This window comes from Filicampus tigris, chromosome 2, assembly GCF_054856515.1.
Source record: "Filicampus tigris isolate MCC_2025a chromosome 2, RoL_Ftig_1.0, whole genome shotgun sequence".
Lineage (NCBI taxonomy): Eukaryota > Metazoa > Chordata > Actinopteri > Syngnathiformes > Syngnathidae > Filicampus > Filicampus tigris.
Window position 1 is genome coordinate 35,348,332 of NC_141218.1, and position 22,420 is coordinate 35,370,751.

Genomic DNA, 22,420 nt, shown 5'->3' on the forward strand with positions numbered 1-22,420 from the left:
AGCTGTCATCTAGATGAAAGGAGAAACCATTTACACCGGCCGTCTGGGAAATGCAGAAAAAGGAAAAACGCTGAAATGTGGCAACATCAAAACGATAAGGTCATGACGCCGAACTGAAGGTAGTTACGACCGAGTTGCTGCCGATTGACTCTCATTCTCTTTACCTTAGAGCAGCCTACGGGGTTGGGATACGTTGTTTCGAGGTGAAATTTTGATGGCTTTGCTCTGTGACATTGAACAGACAGGGCACGAAATAGACGAGGTCGTTTAAAGAGCCAAGCTCCATTTACAACTTGTCATTCCCTGGAAATTTCCACCGAGCTCTCGTTCGTTATGGTGTCGCGTCTGTTCGTTCGTTCGTTTGGTTTGACATTGTTATCCGCAGAAAGCGCTTTAGTGCTCGCCAGCTGCTGCGCAAATATGCTAGCCGTCCAACGTCCCTTATGCTAGCATCGCGGCTGCGGGAAGGGAACTACCCTACATTGAGAACCGACTATAGACGTCATCAGCATTTTCCTGTATTTAAATGGCTACGTGTGAGGAGGTCATTGCTTAGAAAGGAAGATTTCTCGGTAGGTGTCCGCGCTGTTGTCCACCTCGGATCCGTCACAAATACACAGTATTGCTCAGGGGTGCTTTAAAATAGCCTGGTACGTGTGCATGATGAAAAGGACACATGCAAGGTGGTGGACTCGATGTTAGCTTTGTTGCTAGCTGCGCAACGACCTTTGTAGGCGTCAAACCGGCCGTTTAGCCGCTGCCAAAGGTGGTTCTGTGGTTCTCCATTATTATCCTGGCGAGATACTTCTTTCATTCTTTTTGGTTGCATTATAAAACAGACAGGATGCAATGCAATTAATCCACTGCCATATGTTTATGTGTGTTTTATTTATTTTTTTACTAACCAGACTCATTCAAGGTGTACCTTGAAGTGAGATTATATCTTTTTAATCCATTTGTTCCTGTGTTTTTCAGAATTAAAAAAAAAAAAAAAGTCGGTGAAAGCCAAAACCTACTGAATATTGACTGGGTGTCCTAAATGGGGGACTACGGGTTTGGAGTTCTGGTGAAGAACAGCAGTAGTAACAAATCTGCCTTCCCTGTAAGGATCCCTCCTCACCTCCAACCCCAGCACACTCACCACCCCTCCAACCCGCCGAGCCCCCACTCCTTCGTAAACAACACCTGCTCCACCAATGGGGGCAGTGGTTGGCTGTTCCCCGCAGTAGCCCAACACAGTAACATGCAAGATGAGATTCTGGAGTCAGACAAGTTCAAGGCTTTAGACCTTCAGGAAATGCAGGAAAAGTCTCAGGTCCAGGCCCAACCTCAGGCCCTCTCTCCAGGCCAGCAGGAGGCCGATGGTTCCTTAGGAGAGCTGGAGGCGGCTCTTCCTGAAGACAACCTGATGGAAAAAGGTTCTCTGGAGAGCAGTGGTGGCAAGGAGAAGCTAAGGATGGAGTCACCAGTGCTGGGTGGGTTTGACTACCAGGACACCCTGGGAATGGGTCCAGGGTGCACACAGTCCCCCACCTCCTCACTGACGAGCTTCAACAACTGGTCCCCTGCTGTTCCTTCCACCCAGTCTCCCGTGGTAGGTGATGACGTCGGGGGCTTCTTTGGTCCTGCTGGCTCCAATGGCAATGCACCTCCCCTGCTGTTCCAGAGCTTCTCCCACCACGCCGGGCCGAGCTTTGGTGCAGGTGGCAATTTCTCTCCGCAGATCGGACCAGTCTCCCAGCACCATCCTCCCACACCTCACCCCCAGCCCTATCACCCTCACGGACAGGGTGTTCCTCCGCAGCACCGGCGCTCCCCAGCAAGCCCTCATCCTCCTCAGCCCTCCTTGCCTCCACATGCTCATCGGACTGGAGGCTTCCCCCAGCTGCCCCACCTCACTCCTGCCCAGAGCAAACACCCTTCACCCTGGGGAAGCTACCAGAGCCCCTCCACACCCACATCAACCACCTGGAGCCCTGGCGGCTATGGAGGCTGGGGGGCCGCACATGGGGTTCGAGAGTACCGACGTGGTGTAGGTGGAGGAATGACTGGCCTTAACTCCATCTCTCCGCTGAAGAAGTCCTTCCCCAACAGTCAGGTAGATGCAAATGTCACGACTCATCAAAACGCCCATTCCTGTTTACAGTGGAAACTCTAAAGTAGATACTGAATTTTAGCCATAGTAATAAATGGAGATTGAATTAATTCATTTCACTCTGTAACTGCATGGTTCAGGTTTTATTATTTATAAATAACACTTAAACATCCGTAAAGGGCAGGCATTCTGATAAATGTCGCATTTGTGGAATAAGTGTTAATCCACTCGTTTTTAGCCATCTCTGGCGGCGGCCATTTTGTCTTGTGTCGACTGAAAATGACATCAGAACTGCTCACAACGACCAATCACGGCTCAGATTCAGAAAACAGGTCAGCTGTGATTGGTCGTTGTGAGCAGTTCTGATGTCATTTTCAGTCGACAGAAGACAAAATGGCCGCCCCCAGAGATGGCTAAAAAGGAGTGCATTTTGCTGCTTAACTTATATTTCACAGATGCAAAATTAATCAGAATGCCGTGTTTCAACTAGTGGGCCAGCTGAGAACATATTCTTGAAAAAAATATGATTGGGTTGACTTCCGCTTTAACTGTCACTCAAGAGTGAAGAGAAGTTAAAATACAAAAATACAACTACACTCAAGGAATACTACTCACCCATGTAGATACCTGTTAAGTCACATGGAGGAGAGGAAACAAAGGTAGCAGAGCAGTAGGCTACTGTCACCTAGTAGTGTTTTTATTGGTGATGCTGGAATTAACAGAGTTGGGCACTTTACCCTATTTTGCCGGTCCATCCTGCATCTCCCGTCCGCGACCTGGGCACCCTTCTGTCATCGTCCCTATGTCGCAGACTGTACCTGTGAGTGTATGGCAGAAGAGAACCCAACCCAACACAACACTCAGTCGGTACTTGACCCCATTAGAGATAATTATACGGACGGACAAAAACCCACTTCCGTCCTTGCTTAGTCCATCCTTTATAATTTAAAAAAACTCTCTCTCAAAAGGGCGGCCATCCCGGACAGATGGAAAGAACGTTCCGTCCGTCTCTGGGCGGAATGCCCATCTCTTGGGCATTGGTCTGCTGGACGTATAAGAGCACAACTAGTTTTGTGGATCCTTTGTCTTTATACTGTATATTCCGTTTAATACTGATAAACATCATGACTCAAATGTTTTAACAAGATCTAATGACAACATACCAGAAAGTTAGTATTAAATTTTAAATGATAATTAACGTCACTATTGTACTTGGTGCATATGAGAACAGTATTTGTCTTCAGAAGATACCTACCGAAGACTACGATCAAGAAGAGGATGCAAAAGATGATGACGCCAGAAGCAAATGTTATGGGAAAGATGGCATAAGGCTGCCCCGGTGGCGACAATATTTTTCACCTATATAGAGGACTAGTGTAGAACAGTAGGTGTTATCTCAGATGGAAAATTATGCATAAATATAGAATTACCCTGTATGCATTGAATGCAGGAGGAAAAACTGAAAAGGGTTCAATACTTCTCATCTTTGTGATCTCTAGCATGGTCTTAGTAATTGTACATACATTTCATGAGGTCAACTTTTTGGTTGTAGCTCTTTAAATGTGTATAGGTTTGTCTTTTATTTTTGTATTCAAAATAATGCCAATAGTAGTGTAGGGGAGGGGTCTTTATTTTTTATTTACCTTGATAATTTAGGTCACTATATCGCAATATAAAATGTTCATATTCTTTCATCTGTACTTAATGTTAGTGTTCAAAGAGGGAAAAGAATGTTTTGCATTCAGTAAAAAAATAGGATTAAAAAAAAAAAAGATTACTAGGTACTGTGGTTATTTTATTGTGAGCCCAAAGCTATTCTCCCCTCAGCTGAATAGTGTTTATGTAAACATGTGCATGATTTAAAATAGCTTCCGGTGTATTTTCACATTAGTTGCTACTCTTGATACAAAATAATATTGAACTGTCTCTAGATGAAACTCTCACTGGTCCTCAGGTTCCTTCACAGAAGTTTCCCCGTAATAGCTCTGGCTTCAATCACAAGGGCTGGGTGGAGGATGCTGTGAGCCGCAGTGATAGTGTCTACCCTTTCCAGGTGAGGATATGAAAATATTTCCATTCATTTTACCTTGCCTTTTGTGACGAAACGGTCAAATCTTCCACTGGGCTATAGGTCATTAGTGATAACTATGTCCTCCATGGACCTTATGATGCTAATGCTATTGACTGCGCTCTTCTGCTCCAAAACAGGATTTGTGACAGTCTTATGTACATCAATTAGCTGGAGGGAATTGTTCATATCCCCTGGCTCCTCATTGCCGTCATTTTACAATTCTTCTGCAATATGTAAATATACTGAAGCTTTGTCTGCTGTCAAGCCTCGTAGATGCATCGTCAGCAGCAAGCTAATCATGTTTTCAGTATTTTTTGTTTCAAATGGCAACATTTTGTATTGTCATACTTTTTCATTTTTTCCATCGTCAATGCTACTGGTGCATTAGCTAGCGCTAGAGTAGCCTTGGATCTTACTCGTTGCTGTGAGGTTGTATGCTGTCAGTGCAATGTATGATGGGGGTCCTTCTAGCCGCTAGCATCAGGGCTGACTATGTCAGGGCTGCCGTTGCCTCAGATGGTGATGGGAGAGCTGTGATGAGGCTAATTGTTTTCTTCCTCTCTTTCAGCAGGAGAGAACCCGCTCCTTTGATGGTTTCAACATGCACTCTCTGGAGAACTCCCTGATCGACATTATGAGGGCTGAACAGGATTCCTTGAAAGGTTAGTTCCCACAGTAACAATAGTGACGATGAGCTCTGTTGCCATTGGCTATAAATAAATAGAGCCTTATATGACAGTACGAAGTTATTGAGTGTCTTCGCAAAGCATGCGGTTTGAAGGGTATACCCAGCAGAGAAAAATGTGAAAATGTTAATTGTGATTTGCCCTTTATTTTCTGTAGTGCATTTAAAAAATTTCTTTAGTGGCGTGAACACGCACATGTTTGTGGTCAGGCATTCACAAATGCAATTATTCACAGATTTGTATTTATTTTTTAGTTGCTGGAAAAAAATCACCTATTTGCTGTGCTTAGGCGAAAGCCCGTTACACTAGATAGGTTTTTTGTTTTTTTGGGGGGGAGTAGGGTCAATTACTCACAGATTTAGACTATTTGCAGCAGAACTTGGTATACTTTAAAAAAAATAAAACCACTTGAGTCACATGCTATACATTACACTACATGAGATAGTTTAAAATAAATTAGAAGTGCTGTTACAGATGAACAGCAAAAACAAAGGCAGGCTGATGAGTTGGACTGGGCTAAAGAAATAATTTGATGGCCTGTATAAAAACGTATTACAAAACTGTAACATGTAACACTGCATAATCAGCATAGAGGCAAGTGGAGCACTATTTGCAAAAGAAATAATTTGATGGCCTGTATAAAAACGTATTACAAAACTGTAACATGTAACACTGCATAATCAGCATAGAGGCAAGTGGAGCACTATTTGCAGAAGACCCTGCATAATGGTTCAGTAAATAATCATATTTAATACTGCACAAGGAAGTTGGTGACAATATCCAAGAGGCAGCAAGCAAAACGCCACGCTTGACTTATTTTGAGCAGATTCAACTGCATCAATAGGTGGGCCCTGCATTTGGAACCTGTGCCTTCAGTAGGGACTTAGCTCACTTAATCCACCTCTTAAAGGGAAGTCAACTCATAAATTTTCTTTACAATAGTATGTTCTATGCGATCCCACTAGTCTAAACATGGCATCCAGATTAATACTGTATTTGTGGTATATGAATTTAGCAGCAAAATCTACCCGATTTTATTCATCTCAGGGGGAGGCCATTTTGACACTTGCTGTTGACTGAAAATGACATCGCAGTTGCTTAGGTAACAACCAATCATGGCTCAGCTTGTGAACGTCACATGACCGAATTCAGAAAACAGGTGGCAGCAAGTGACAAAATGGCTGCACACTGAGCTTGATTAAAACAGGTGGATTTTGCTCCTTAACCCATTAAGGCCAGGAGCGCATAACCGCGTTTCTATTACTAAAGCCTGGAGGCCTTTTGCGTGTTTTTTTCGGCATTAATGATCGCAGTCGATCACGGGAGCTCTGAAACAAGTGATGGCAGTGAAAAAGATGACGCACTTGTGGATTTTGAACCAGTCGAACGTGATGTATGGTTAAGATATGTTTGTAGTCAATGCCGATATCGACGTCTTTGTAACAGAATAGAGGATGATAATAACCACTCGATTTTTTAATTAAAAATAGTGCTTCTCTTGCACTAATAAAATAAAAAAAAAAAGTTATTTTTACATCTTCGATTGAAACAGTAAAGATGAATAAACTCGGGCCTGTTTGAAGGCTACACATTTAAGCTTTTAAATTCTTTTGGAATTATGTTTCTGTCTGCTACAGAGCTGAGATATCAATTATTTTGTAGGTGTTGAATTTCCAGGAAAACGTCAGGTTTTTGAGGGTCATTCCAAAGATGACTTTAGGTTTTAGAGCGATGTTTAGGCCTAAATGGGTTAGTTCATACTCCACAAACGCAATTAATCAGTAGGTACCACAAACGCAATTAATCAGTAGGAGTGTAACAATATGTTTTTTGACCGATGCATCGATATAAGGCCTAACGATTCAATTTAAACATTTGACACAGTTTCGATACAAGGTTTCAATATATTTCGAAACAATAACAATGGCTTTACTGTAAATAAACCTACACTGATTAATGGTAACTCCAAATAAACCATCTTTTTTTTCATTGGATTTTATTTTAAAACAAATTCAGCTTTAGCGATTCTAAAATGTAATAAAACAAGAGTGATACCAGAATAAGAGAGTTCGGTTTTTATACACTAACTTGCCTTATTATCAGCATAAGAGTTCTTTTTATGCATGGAAACGTCAATGAAAAGAAAGCCTTTTGATAAAATACTTAATGTATCAGAACAATATTCAACATTTTCTTTTGTGGAACAAAAATATATAAATAAAAAAATAGCAAGAAAGTATTAAACTTGTATATTTTCCACATTAAAGAGGAAGTTAACTGCCAAAATTATTTGCAATATGTTCGATGCGCCTTCACAAGTCTAAACGTGGCATTCTGATTAATATTGCGTTTTTGGAATATGACTTAAGCAACAAAATCCACCTATATTTAGCCATTTCAAAGGGCGGTCATTTTGTCACTTCTCTTGACTGAGAATGACGTCACAGTTTCTCAGGGCTCAGGTAATGACCAATCGGGGCTCACCTGTTTTCTGAAGTTCTGAATTGGATTTAAAAAGAAAATTACATAAATGCATAAAGGTGGCAAAATTCAACGGTAAAAAGACGCAACAGCACTCCTGGCTTTAGTGGAGGAAACGCGGTTATGCGCTCCCAGCTATACTGGGTTAAAGGGATCATCCAGCCCGGATGGTCAATTTTTCACTATCCATCTCAATTTATGTGTACATTTTTTTAAATCAGGAAATTAATAGCTTGAATTTTCACTTTTGTGCCGTCCTTTGAATGGTATCTTTTATGCAAGAGAGCTCTTTCCACTGGAAAAAAAATGACTGTCGTTATTCTGTTTGCTTCGAACCCTTTGTTGTTGGGTTAGGATAGTGGATCTTTTATACATGCGTTGAGAAATGTAGTCTGAGAAATGAAATATATTAAGAGCACATATTTTGCCCTTATGCATGTATTTTGTCCACATTTAGATTGGAAGCCAACCCAAACATTTTTTTTCTCATTTAATATTGCATTTGTGGAATAGGAGGTAAGCAGAAAAATCCACCCGTGTTTTGCCATCACAGGTGACAGCCATTTTGTCACTTCTGTGAGACTGAAAATAACATCGCAGTTGCTCAGGGCTCAGATAACGACCAATCATGACTCAGCTTCAGAAAGCAGGTGAGCTGTGGGTGGATTTTGCTGCTTAACTCATATTCTACGAATGCAATATTAATCAGAATGCCTTGTTTCAACTAGTGGGCCTGCATAGAACATATTCTTGAAAAAAAAAATGTTTGGGTTGACCCCTACTTTAAAATGGCATTTTTGTCATTGACAGGCTTACAGTACTAGCACCGGTTCTTATATTACTCCCGAGTAATGGATATTCACATACAAACACTGCAGCAACACACACAGAAAGATAATTCAATACTCAAAGGTATATATTCTTCCTACTCTGTGAAAAAGGAGTTATATTAATGCCGTTCCATAATGACAGTCTTCTTCTGCTCGTTTATATAATGAAGTTATTTGCATGCGTGAACCACACACCCCTTAGAAAGCAAGGCAGGCACACTGGTGCATAGTAGGAACAGCACACTCAAACAAGGCACACAACAGCGACAGCACAAAATCACTGACATACGTAATAATCACGCAACACAAGCAATCCAAAGGGGAAACTTGTTGCAATCTCTTGTAATAATCGATTGAGCGTTTTTATCTATTCGTTGTTGCAGCCCTATTGTCTTGTTTTGGCACATTGAATATTCAACTCTTTCTCTCAGTGGAAGTCAACCCAAACATAATTTTTCCAGAATATGTTCAATGCAGGCCCATTAGTTAAAATACAGCATTCTATGTAATGCGTTTGTGGAATATACGCTAAGCACCAAAATGCATCTACTTCAAGCCATCTCGAGGGGTGAATTCCTTGTAAGCAAAAATTGTACACTAACTGTTGAGGTGTAAAAAGTCCTTGACGGAAATGAGTTAATTCCATTTTGTAATATGGTTTAAAGCCTTTCCTGTTTTGTCATTCACTGTAGGACGCTTCAGCTTCTCTCACCAGGGTGGAGATGGGCCTCTGCCTATGAATGGTATGTATATTACAGGCATAAAAAGCACCATGGCATAATTGTAATGGATTCCGATCACGGTGCAACAGAATATGTCATTACAATTAAATTAGAAACTTTGGTGCATTTGGTACATTGATGCAGTTCCATATTTGCAGACCACCATTTTTAGCTTAAAGCAGTTGTTTGTGCTTAACTCCTGAACTATGTAAAGGTTTTTGTTGTGTTTTACATGCAAGCGAGAAGCTATGGCAGAAGACGAGGTAAATATTGTAATGTACTTGGAAAAAAACAAAGAAAAAAAGCTCAGGTCAACCATTTGAAATAATGTAAGCCTCTATCCCACTGAGAGGCAAACATTTGCGACTGTTGGCGAAGGTAACAAAATGCGCGCTTAGTCAAGATCGCAAAGGTACACCAGACGTTCGCCAAAGGTTTTAGTGTTTTTTTTTTTTTTTTTTTTCTTGTTGCACATGTTCAAAATTTCCTTGCGACAACAAAAGTACAGATGAACGTCTAGTGACCATTTGGCGAATGTTTGCGACCTTGAACGAACCCTGACGAGAACGCAAACTTCAGCTACCTTCGCAATGACTCGCATATGTTCACCGTTCAGTGGGGTAGGAGTTTCACTATTGAATTTTCTCTCTTGGATGTTGTCAATAACGCAGCCCCATGTTTGCTTTTAAATCTCCCAGAAAATGATCATAGTCCAGCTTTCTTCACCACTTTAATACAGTATGTATTTTTTAATCCTCTTTCTAGGTCATTCCTCTCTGTTCCCAATGGAGGATGAGCGCTCTTTCGGGGAGGATGAGACCAACGACCAGGGGCTTGGTGGACTTGGCTCGGCGCACTGTTTCCCCCACCTGAACGGGGAGCGCATAGAGCGCTACTCTCGCAAAGTGTTTGTCGGAGGGCTGCCCCCAGACATAGACGAAGGTACAGAAACCGCCCAAAAGACGTTATGCCAGGTTCAGGGTTGCTACGCAAGTAAGGAAAGTATGGAAATTAAATAAAGATTTAATAAATTGCTAGGTCTGGAAAAGTATGGAAAAATATGCGTATTTCCAACATGGCTCAGTTTTCTAAAAATAAAAAATACGAGCATCTAAAAAATTACAGTACATATTTGGATCCATTCCCTGAGCATTCCTTGGACCACGTTGAGCAACATCAGACATGTAAACGGCTGCTCAAAACCTGAATCCAATAACCAGTTACATGTTATAGGATTCATTCATTCATTATCCATACCGCTTATCCTCACAAGGGTCGCGGGCGTGCTGGAGCCTGGTCCAGCTGTCTTGGGGCAGTAGGCGGGGGACACCCTGAATTGGTTGCCAGCCAATCGCAGGGCACACAGAGACAAACATCCGCACTCACAATCACACCTAGGGGCAATTTAGAGAGTCCAATCAACTTACCATGCATGTTTTTGGAATGTGGGAGGAAACCGGAGTACCCGGAGAAAATCAACGCAGGCATGGAGAGAACATGCAAACTCCACACAGGGAGGCCGGAGCCGGGATCGTACCCACGACCTCTGAACTGTGAGGCGGACTAGCTAACCAGTCAAGCACCATGCCGCCCATGTTATAGGATTTGTTCCCAAAAACAAACAAACAAAAAAAAATCAAACCACTTATATGTTAAAATAGAATATATCACTGAATAGTGATTTGTGACACAAATAAAATTAGCCCTAGTTTATTACTTTTACTTTAGCATATTGGTCATTTTACATGTAATCAAGCCTCAATTAGGGCTGAACGATTATCTACTACAATTACAGGTATATACTCACAAAATATTTTGATGTGTAGTTTGGTAAGCATTCAATACGACAACATAATTCACCCACACGGGCGTGGTGTATACTTAAAGTGGAAGTCAATGCAAACATATTTTTTTTCCAGAATATGTTATATACAGGCCCACTAGTTGAGACAAGGCATTCTGATGAGTACTATATTGCATTTTTGGAATATGAGTGAAGCAGCTAAATGCACCCACTTTTAGCCATCTCAGGGGGCGGCCATTTTGTCACTTCTGTCGACTGAAAATGACAACACCGATGCTCAGGGCTCAGATAACGACCAATCATGGCTCAGCTTCAGAAAACAGGCGAGCTGTGATTGGTCGTTACCTGAGCCCTGAGTAACTGTGTCATTTTCACTCGATAGAAGTGACAAAATGGCCGCCCCCAGAGATGGCTAAAAATGGGTGGATTAACTCTTATTCCACAAACGCAATATTTATCAGAATGCCATGTTTCAACTAGTGTGCTTGCATAGAACATATTCTTGAAAAAAATATGTTTGGGTTGATTTCCCCTTTAAAGGTCAGGGTGCAAACATTGAAAACTTTTCTTTAGCCGTCTAGAACCCCCTTTACAATGCATAACTGTCATTAAAATGTGATTAGGTCGTTGGTAGACAGCAGTTTAATCACTAAATACAATTCAGAATGTGTCGTCTGCCGTTTAAATCTTGCGCCCCCCCATCTTCGGCTTTTTCCGGAGATGTGACGTCACGGTAGCCGGAAGATTCAGTGCCTACTAATCATGAACGGTCGAATAACGCCTCCTTCTTTTGGGATGTGTGTGTCAAAATCCTCTCATTCCAAAATCGGTCGCCATTGAATGTGCTGTGTTTGTAGCGCATGGAAATTGTACAGTCTATGGTGTAACGAGCGGTTTAGCTAAATCTACGTCACTTCCGGTGGCTAGAGCCACGATTCCTCGAGCTTCCGTGAGGTTCGGAAACACTCAGAATGAGTAAGTAAAACCTATTTCTAATCGATCTGTGGTTGACAACTTGCAGGAAGTGACTTGTATGTATTATAAAACCTATTATCAATGAGAATATGAATTTTAACAGACTCTGAAAAATGTTTGCACCCTGACCTGTAAGGGGAAGCTAACCCAAACATATTTTTTTTCAAGAATTTGTTCCCAGCAGGCCCACTAGCTGAAACACGTCATTTTGATTAACATTGCGTTTGTGAAGTATGAGTTAAGCAGCAAAATCCACCTCTTTTTAGCCAGCTCCGGGAGCGTCCATTTTGTCACTTCTGTTGACTGAAAATGACACAGGCTCAGCTTCAGAAAAAAGGTCAGCCGTGATTGGTCGTTACCTGAGGCCTGAGCAGTTGTGATGTCATTTTCAGTAGATTGATTGCGAAGCCACAAAAGGATCCGGGGCTGCTAAATGCGTTGAAAGTGTCCATAATCCACGTTTAGTTCACATTAGTTCTGTTTTTTTTTTTTTTTTTTTTAATCACAAGATTAATGTGCTGTAACTCAGAGTGTACATGGCTTGCATTTATTTACATAACTCGCTGAAGAAATGTCACATGTGCCAGTCAGCCAATCATCAGTGTATTTTTCAGCCGTGAATATTATCACATGGGTTATGCAGCCCATCTGGTGCCGGTATTGCGAATAGTGGCACCCGATTGGCCGCGTGACACGAACCTGGAAGTGGCGAGCTTCTACGCTACGCTGGCGAGCAAAGTTACATTTTAAGGAGAAATGCTCATTTGCAGTGAAACAAGACCAGGACGATGGCAAGGAACTTTTAGCACCATTCCGTGCTTGCTACCCCTCACAACATACACAACGAATTGGGTTGACGGTGCAATGCGCCCAGCGAAGCTCATTTTTGGAAAGGGCTTCAGAAGCCGCATGAAACTGGCCAAAGAGCCGCATGCGGCTCACGAACTGCAGGTTGACCAGGCCTGCCATAGAGCATAATGGGGAGTGCTTCAGAGTTGTATATCCGAAGCTTTGTCTTGCGTGAGATGGTCTGGTGCTGCCAGAGTGGTTTCATTGAGAGCATGACTTCTCTAGTCGGAATTGTCAGTGCACCCTGCTCAAATTTTGCCTGCAAACATAGCTTTGTTAATACAAACCCTGCATAGATAATAAATCAACAAATACATTTCTATGCCTGTCCCGAATTGAATACATTTGCATGGATTTGCCCATGGCACTTAATAAACACTGACTGAATATTTGTTCATTTGTGTACAGATGAAATCACTGCCAGTTTTCGTCGTTTTGGTCACTTATTTGTTGACTGGCCTCACAAGGCGGAGAGCAAGTCATATTTCCCCCCAAAAGGTGAGTACTGCTCCACGTTTGTTCTCCTTTGGATGCAACGGCGCTGTGATGGTCATTGCTCTTCTCATTACAACTTCCCAGGATACGCCTTCCTGCTCTTTCAAGATGAAAGCTCTGTTCAGGCTCTGATCGATGCCTGCATTCAAGAGGATGGCAAACTGTACCTGTGTGTCTCCAGCCCCACCATCAAAGACAAGCCTGTAAGTGTTTGCATGTGCTTGATTAGACTGGAGTGACAAAACAACAAATAGAAGAAAACACATAAGAATCAGCTTTATTTGTCATGTACACAAACATGCGTGACATTTGACCCATCACCGTAGAGGATACAGCAAACACACATTGTCAGTGTCACACACTGGAGCAGAGGTGTACTCAAGCGCTCTGGGAACAGTTTGGGGTGTCTGTGTCTTGTTCAAGGACACCAATTGGCAGCAAATGTTGAAAGCTTGTTGAAACGTTGTTCTGTCTCTCATGCTTGATGTTCATCTATTTTTATGATGTCCAATATTATACAGTGCTATTTGTCCTTATTAAACACACAAAGAAATATTTTGTTTTTTGGGGTGGGGAAGGCTGAAACAGATTTATGGCTTGCCATTCATTTCAACATGGAAAGATGACATGACACACGTTTTGAGTTACAAAGCGTGGTTGTGGAGCAAATTTAAAGTTGGAACTCAAGGCTGTGCTTCTACTGTAATTCTATTTTCATGTGTATTTGTCGATGAAAAAGCGACACATGGACAGTCTTGAGACATATATGCAAGTTTTCACAACAGACGTTTTTCCATTGTCGCATGGTGACCTCTGCGCTAGTTGTCTCTAATCTGTAATCAGCATTTGGATGAGAACAACGCCAACCCAATCCACTCCCAACCAAGATGCCATTTGACCCAGAGTGTGACAAGTAATTGCTGCTGTAATTGTTTAGCCTTTTGAGTATTATAACTAAGGCTGTCAAGAGATTTAAAAAAAAAAAAAGAGGGATCCATTAATTATGATCTGTAATTAATTTAGATCAATGAAGATGCAGGGGAGCTTAATTATGATCTGTAATTAATTGATCAAATTGATCTATTTTTAAATCTCACTTAGAATTGCTGAGTGAAGCCCAAAGCCCCCCATTGTCTGTATGCATGTATTTGTATTTATGGTGTATTTCTTTTTTTCAATTACCCAGTCATTTGCCCCCTTGAGGAACTGTTTGATGAATTTATCAGCCAAATCCCTGGTTTCTGTTTTCCAGAAGTTCCACTCGCCATCAATAAAGTGTCCAGTCACCCCCAAATAATTCGTGGTTGCGAATTGAGGTCCAGTGATCTGCGGTTATAGCAATACATTTGTCTGAATTCCCCCCCAAAACATCAAGCTTGCTTTTCTTTTCACCGTCATACATCTTGCTGATTTTAGCCATCACTGCAGTCTTGCACGTGGTTTGTATGATGGGTCATTGGACGCTGTATGCAACACCTCAATTAATCCCTTGTCTTCCACTATGTTGATCGGCCTGCCATTCATCGCTATTCACTCGGAAAGAACATTCGTCGGCCCGTCGGTCGCAGACTTGCTCATATGCGTGCTGTTCTCGAGTTTAGTTTGGCGAAGAGCTTTGCAATCGCTCGCTACATTAGCGTCTTCATTGCTATCATTAGCTGTGGCTTTAGTCGCGACTGGTTACTTTGCATTTATGTGGTAGGCTTGAACTGCTTCTTTGGTAAGCAAAGTCCATCTTACAAGGAAGGCATATGACTTTGCCTTTATCAATAGTGCCGTGAGGGATATTTTTTTAATTTACCATTCATTGGACCAACAACTCTCACATGCTCCTCCATTTTCCAACAACTCAAGCACAAGTCCCACGAATCAAAATGGAGCTTATCATCATACAGAAACAGTAAAGCTAAAGATTAAAAATTAGATTGTGATTAAAATATTTCTTTAACTCTGATTGTAATTAATTGATTGCAATTAATGCACTCATTTGATACCTCTGATTCTGAATGCCAGGGATCTTTTATCAAGGGACTTAAACTGTTTAAAATTGTGGTGTGAGAAAAAAGGTCCCAAAAAAAAAAGTTGAAACAAAGACTTGCTTCTTCTTTGTTGTGGTTCCATGTGTGTTGTGTAAAGACTGTGTGATTAACAAACAAGCACATTGTTGCAAAAGCTGGAAGCTGCTTTCATATACAGTACACCGCCTAAACCTGCTGTGTTTCTGTTATGCGTTTATATTTCATTTGGCAGGTCCAAATCCGACCCTGGAACCTAAATGATAGTGACTTTGTGATGGATGGCTCTCAGCCTTTGGACCCAAGGAAGACCATCTTTGTAGGAGGTGTTCCTCGCCCTCTACGCGCAGGTAGGTACATTTGGGCCATGGCCCCCAGGTGCAGCACAATGCGCTCGTTACACCAAGTCAACTTGTGTTGTTGTCCTTCCAGTGGAGCTGGCCATGATCATGGACCGTCTCTATGGCGGAGTGTGCTATGCTGGTATTGACACAGACCCTGAACTGAAATACCCAAAGGGGGCGGGGCGAGTGGCTTTCTCCAATCAGCAAAGCTACATTGCAGCCATCAGTGCCAGATTTGTTCAACTGCAGCATGGGGAGATTGACAAAAGGGTAAGTCAGTCTGATATTTGAAATGGTGATTTGATTTCACATCAATCTGATCGGGTCATCGGTCAACATTTTGCATTTCATTTCATTGGCTGTCATGCCATCAATCAATGATCGGATCCGTGAGCCCGTAAACGAATCCATTTTTAGCCTTGTCGCCTGTCGTGTTAGCAGAAAGCCTTTGCGCTGGCAGGCGAAAGTTCTGCATCCAATCTGCTTGTAGTTTTGTGACTGACCTGTTAAAAAAGTGCAAAAACTGTTCATGCATGTTTTGTTTTGTTTTTTACATTTCTGTCAGAGAGCCAGGAGGCCCTTCTCTTCTCTGCTGTATTGTGGCGTAAATGAAGCAGCTACTTTTGTATCCCGCAATCAAATTCACGCAAGATATGCAAGTGACATTTCGTCCTCATTCTGAACGTAGCCTAAACAATTAGAACGGCTACTGAAGTGAAACTGCTAAAGATAGTGTTGCCAAGCTCTTTTCATGGATGGGCGGAAAGATCTGTGCTTTGCTTTTTTTCACATTGTTGGATAAAAGCCAAAACCCCGAATGAGAATTCCCCCGTGTTATTATTAGAACCAATGAAGTTAATAATCCAAGCTTCCACAGTTTATACAGTCCACTACTGCGTACGCGCTGTTGGCACCCGCTGATTCGCCCATTCGCGAGTTTTTTTTTTTTCTTTCTTCCCCTTAATATTTTTAAATAATTGTGGGGAGTGTTTCCCACCCCATTTTACATATATTTTGTTGATCAGTATTTATTGAATAATTTTGGGAGTTTTTCAATTTTTTATTTATTTCTTTATCTTTTTCCCAAATGCATTTCAATGAACTTCAATTATACGAATTTTTGTGATTTATGGGTTGGGCTGGTTCCTATCCCGACTAAATAAACAAGTTGTTTAAAGAAATATATTGCTTTTCCTCAGCCCATCACAAGACTAATGGCCATTTCCACTGGACGGTACTTACTCAGCTCACCTACTACTACTATTTCTTTCTATTAGTAAAATTAGGTACCATCCTTTTACTTGTATTAGTAACATGAGGTACAATTTTTAGAGACTATACCATATTGAGTGACAAAATCCCGGCTTCTTAGTGATTGATCATATCACAACTTTTTAAAAACATGTGTTTCTGATGCATGTCAGAAAATTGAACACGTGCAAAAGTAAACTTTCCATATTGCTGTTCTGCAGTCACCATTCTACTACAGCAGCCCATTTTCTTTTGTATTTATACACTGGATCCCAAATGTGTCTCCCAGGTGGAAGTGAAGCCATACGTGCTGGACGACCAGCTGTGTGACGAGTGCCAGGGAACGCGCTGCGGGGGGAAGTTTGCGCCGTTCTTTTGCGCCAACGTGACCTGTCTGCAGTACTACTGCGAATACTGCTGGGCGGCCATCCACTCCCGGGCCGGCCGCGAGTTCCACAAGCCCCTGGTGAAGGAAGGTGGCGACCGACCCCGGCACATCTCCTTCCGCTGGAACTAAGGCAAGGGAGAGAGCCTAGGATTGGGGTGGGGGGGGAGGTTCTGAGCGATAGGGGTTGCGAGGGAAAGGGGTATGGGGTGACCTATTATATGAAAAATATAAATGCACTTTTCTTTTAAGTTAAAAAAAAAAAAAAGACGACTTAATTTATATTATTTTTTAAAATTGGGCCCTCTAAACATAGTAACTGCTAAGAAGAGAGTAAAATCCCATTTATGTTTTGACTTAAAGTGTGCATGAGCATATGAATGCATTCTATTTGGATTTCGATGTTTTCTTACTTGACTGTAATTTTGTTGGTGTTGGCTGGCAAAAGCTGCTTACATTTGTTGTCAAGAGTAACAAAATTTAATTGAGGTTCATCATAATACCTAAATCAGTATACAGACTGCGGAAGCTGCATTGAAGAGAGTATGTTTTCTTTTCATTTTTGTTTTTGTGCAGAATTTGAAAACATCAAAACAAGTACCATTTACCAAAGTTTGGTTGGGTTTGAATAGAGGAGGAATGTTGTTTTAGATGGCGAGTTGATTTGTTTGGAAGCTGACCAACGTCACACATCAGTCCCTCCCCTGCATCTGGTAAAAGAAAAGCTTGCAATTGTTTGAAGTCTCGGTTTGGAAGTTGACGCTTTGTAACCGGAAAGGGCAAACCAAAGATTGGCCTATAAAACGTGCATCGTCGGGAGCAGATGTCAACGTGGGGTTGTCGCGTCCTCTCGTCACGCGGGGGAGGAAGTACCGGTAGTCTTCTGGACTTTCAGCTCATTAAGGCCCAGCCCTCGTGGCTCAGGTATTGGCAGTAGTATTTGCTGGCTTTATATTGTCAGGGATATTAGCACTGGAAGCTATCATGCTAATGTAGTACAAACTATGGGAATGCACAGTCCCTTCTCCCTGAGCTGTCCTCATGGTGTACCACTGCACGCTCTACCTGGATTGGAGCTTCTCTCACTAGTGTTGTGGTTGGATGTGGTTGTAGCTAGAATTTGCTGTCACAGAGATAAAGATATTATTTTATACATGGCCTGCTGATTTTTGTACAGTGTTTTATAGCTGATTATTTTGTCATGGACATATATACATTTATTATGCACTACTTTTCTAAATATTTTTTTCAATAGTCATTTTAGGCACATTTTTCACAGATGGGAGAACTCCTTTTGCAATACCTCATTTTTTTCACTTGGTGAAAAATAATTTTGTACCTTTGTTACTAAGAGATCTGCAATTATGGTAAACTTAATTTAAGAAAAAAAAAAAAGAAAATGAATGATATTAATATAATTTTCAATTAGCTTTTATATATTTAAGTGCTGGTAAATCTGAACATTGTCTGGTGTATTGGTATGATTCCGGAGCTTCAAAATAGGCTGTCATTAGCCAATCGTACATAGATTCCCCTCTGCCCTGATGAACATTATTACGGGATCCTAAGGCATGGCAAGACCTTTCTAAAAGATTTTGATAGTCTTGAAAATACATATATATTCTGGTATTTCACTCTTAGGTGTAGCTGATATGATTATGAGTAAAATAAATGTTTTGGCTTTGGTCAACATGTAAACATCCTTCTGTCACCTGAGTAGGTTTGAATATTTAGATCCTCTTTCTGGGACTGCCTGTAAGTTCTACTTCTTCTTGGCATGCATAACGATGTACTACAGAAACTACATGGCTAGTGTTAACGCAGGACCTAATGATGAAATGCACTAGCGCTCCTTCTTTCTTTTCATTGTCTCTTGGAGATCACCTCTCTCTTTACATGACGGAGTCTGCCTTCCTCACACAGACATGTTTATGCAATCGACACTATGACAACACTTTTGTAATGTAGAGGACACTCGGTAGGACATACATAGGCGAGAAGACTTGATCACTTGACCCCTTTTGTGATGTGGCATGCTTTGGGACATAACCTGAATGTGATGTAATGTTGCAAGTTAACTGTGAGCCATTATGTGCAATACTTATTTTTCTTTCCAGAAACAAGTCTTCGCAGTCGGTCATTGAATCCATAAATCATGCAGTCACACTATTGTTCCCTTCTTTTTGTTCCCTCATACAGATGTCTGCGAGACATGAATAAATATATATATATATACATATATATATATATATATATATATTAAAAAAAAAGCTAATTTATACATGAATTTATTTTTAAACATTTAGTTTTGTGCTTACGTACTTATTTTGCTACTACCATGCAACTGTGATTGAAAAAAACATTGTATAAACAAGGTTGATAATGTATTACATTTGCTATATTTTCAATTGAAATGTATGACTATGATTTGGATCAGATTTTTTGTTATATTTTTGGGGTGATGTGTTTAACTTGTTGATGTGTCTAGTTTTTCTAATTGCTGTTTTGTGCTCTACATTTTCAGATGAAAAAGAATATTGGATATGTCTCTTAGTATTACTTGATTGCAAATGTTCAATAGTTTTTAATTGTATGCTGGGAAGGTTATTTATTAACTTTTTTTTTTTACCTAATATAATTTGGATTTTTATTGAGTATTTTCACATTTATAATTTGGATTTTTATTAAGTAATTTCACATTTATACATAAGTTCTAATTTTTATATTTTCTTCCTGATTATTTTACGCTACAATAAAGACATCAGTTTTTATAGCTGGTTTGTAGAAGTGAAGTAAAAACAAACATCTAATGTCATTCATTTGCTGCCAACCTTGTTTGTAATTGTCTGCATACATTTGAAGTATTTGTAATGTGAGATGTTGAACGAATAAAACAGCTGTGAGGAAGAATCAATTGCTTGGCCTTTTTTTTTTTTTTTTTTTTTTTTTTTTACATGGATGGTTTCTGAGGGGGGAAAAAACACAGTGTGAAATATGATTAAACATTTTTTTTCCCCAAAGTAAATCTAATGTGCTAAGCATATACATTGCTTTTTAGTACAAATATCTTATTTCAAAAACAACACACAATATGACCATATTTCGAAATGGCTCATACATAACATTTCCAAACTTTCCAAATACGTCTGTTTATTTTACTCATTTGCTAGCTTGCGCATTTAATATTAGCATTACGCGACAGAGACAACTTGACATGAGTTAAGAGTCAGTCACAGATGGATGTAATCGAGAGAATCCGGTCATTTTTCAAAATAAAATGTTTTTCAGTCTCGGATAATAAATAAACCGGAAGTTCTGTTATGTTTTTTTTCTTTTTCATCTGTGCAGCCCGCCGCGGCCCGCTCCAAAGTGGCCTGGGGATCCTTGATATAGATGACACGGACTTTTAACCAGTAGAACCAGTCGATCCTGATATATGTTTGTAGACAATGACGATATCGACGGTTTTGTAACAAAACACAGGATGGTAATTATACCACTCGATTGTTTTTACTCGATTAAAAAGATGGTTCTCTTGCACTTTACACACACTTTATTTTCACGTTTTTCATTGAAACAGTAAATGCAGTAAATAAACTCAAGCCTCTGTGAAAGCCACATGTATCTCAAGTTTTGTAATGTTGCTGCTACAGGGGCTGAGATTTCAATTACTGTATTTTGTAGGTGTTGAATTTCCAGGAAAAGTTCAGTTTTTAGAGTGTGATTCTAAAGTCACCCTTAGGTTTCAGAGGGATATTTCACCAGGCACTTTAAGCCTTAATGTTTTAAAAGGAAATGTATTATGCTATTTTAAGATTTCCACAATTAACTATAGGCACATACATTATATATATCATATATATATATAGAGAGAGAGAGACGAGAGAGAGAGAGAGAGAGACGAGAGAGACAGCATGATCTACATGATATATACAGTATATATATATATATATATATATATATATATATATATATATATATATATATATATATATATATAGCAAGAGAGAGGGACAGACACCTGTGGCGATCAAATCTCTTAAGAAATATGAGTTATTTCGGTGGCCATTTTTCTAACCCGGAAGTAAAACGACTGGTACACCTTGTCCAGATAATCACTTAATGCAGAGGGACAGATTTGGTAAGGTGAAAATGTGTGGAGGCTGACCATTGAGCTTCCAGTTGCCTTCAAACATATGTTATTCCTACAGTTTATTCTTATTATTCCACTCCACTTTTTGGGCGTGTGACTCCTTCCACATTTTTCACCCGATTCACTTCATTCAAGTTTCAAAACATTCAGAAAATTCATGCCTTCCGGCTTAGTATTTTTTTACGTTCCTCAAATTTACCGTTTCCCCAATATTTCCCATTTTTCACCCCCAAAACACCCTTCAATTCCAATAGCACTTCCAACAATTCCCCATTTCCACCATTCCAATTTCAAATTCACAAGATTCAACTCATTCAACTCACATTGGAAAAGCTTTTCAACACACCCACAATTCCTACTTCCCAAAAATTCAACTTATTCACCCGTAAAAACCCCACAAAATTCCATCATTCATTCCCATTGACATATTCAACAATTCACATTTACATCATTCCAATTTGAAATTCACAACATTCATCTTATTCGACTCATATTGGTCAAGCTTTTCAACACCCCCAAAATTCCTACTTCCCACACATTCAATTCAGTCATACTTAAAAAACCCACAAAAATTCACCATTCATTAGTGTTATTGCCCCTTGGTCTCCCCGGTGCGACGCCCATCTTGGGAAAGGACATTAGCTAGACTGGGGATACTCACCCCGAGGTCTCCCCAGTGCGGCGGCCATCTTGGACAGGGACATTAGCTAGACTGGGGATACTCACCCCGAGGTCTCCCCAGTGCGGCGGCCATCTTGGACAGGGACATTAGCTAGACTGGGGATACTCACCCCGAGGTCTCCCCAGTGCGGCGGCCATCTTGGGCAGGGATATTAGCTAGACTGGGGATACTCACCCCGAGGTCTCCCCAGTGCGGCGGCCATCTTGGGCAGGGACATTAGCTAGACTGGGGATACTCACCCCGAGGTCTACCAGTCCGGCAGCCATCTTGGGAATGTTGTTCAAAAGTATTGGGACACTCAGAATATTCATCCTCATGTGTCCCTAATGAAGCGGCCATGTTGTTCAAAAGTATTGGAACACCCTGATTTTTCATTCCCAGGTTCCGTCCTTCCCGATATTCCTTGTTTCCTTCCCTCCTTGCTTCCTAGTGTCCTTTCTTCCTCATTTCTTCGCCTCATCCTTTCCCTTCTACTATTTTGTATTCTTTCTTGCTTGTTTTCCTTGCTATCTTGGTTCCTTGCTTCCTCCTTCCTTTGATTCTATCATTCTTTGTTTTCCTTCTTTTTTTTAATTGACTTCC

General features: G+C 40.7%; 1 protein-coding gene across 5 annotated transcripts; it reads left to right on the forward strand.

Moving 5' to 3' along the window:
- Nucleotides 1-19,913, forward strand: LOC147152214 (cytoplasmic polyadenylation element-binding protein 4-like). Of its 5 annotated transcripts, XM_086023893.1 has the most exons (13): nucleotides 1-119; nucleotides 976-1,594; nucleotides 1,667-2,098; nucleotides 4,050-4,148; nucleotides 4,735-4,828; nucleotides 8,856-8,906; nucleotides 9,125-9,148; nucleotides 9,651-9,827; nucleotides 12,922-13,011; nucleotides 13,093-13,211; nucleotides 15,259-15,373; nucleotides 15,456-15,637; nucleotides 16,908-19,913. In XM_086023893.1, the coding sequence occupies exons 2-13, from the start codon at nucleotides 1,040-1,042 to the stop codon at nucleotides 17,133-17,135; spliced, it is 2,166 nt and encodes a 721-aa protein (XP_085880019.1). In that variant the 5' UTR covers nucleotides 1-119; nucleotides 976-1,039; the 3' UTR covers nucleotides 17,136-19,913. The 5 variants fall into 5 exon arrangements, with proteins under 5 accessions (XP_085880019.1, XP_085880015.1, XP_085880017.1 ...); XM_086023889.1 differs by having other exon boundaries at nucleotides 976-2,098; XM_086023891.1 differs by having other exon boundaries at nucleotides 976-2,098; nucleotides 4,738-4,828.
- Nucleotides 19,914-22,420: the final 2,507 nt, after the last annotated feature.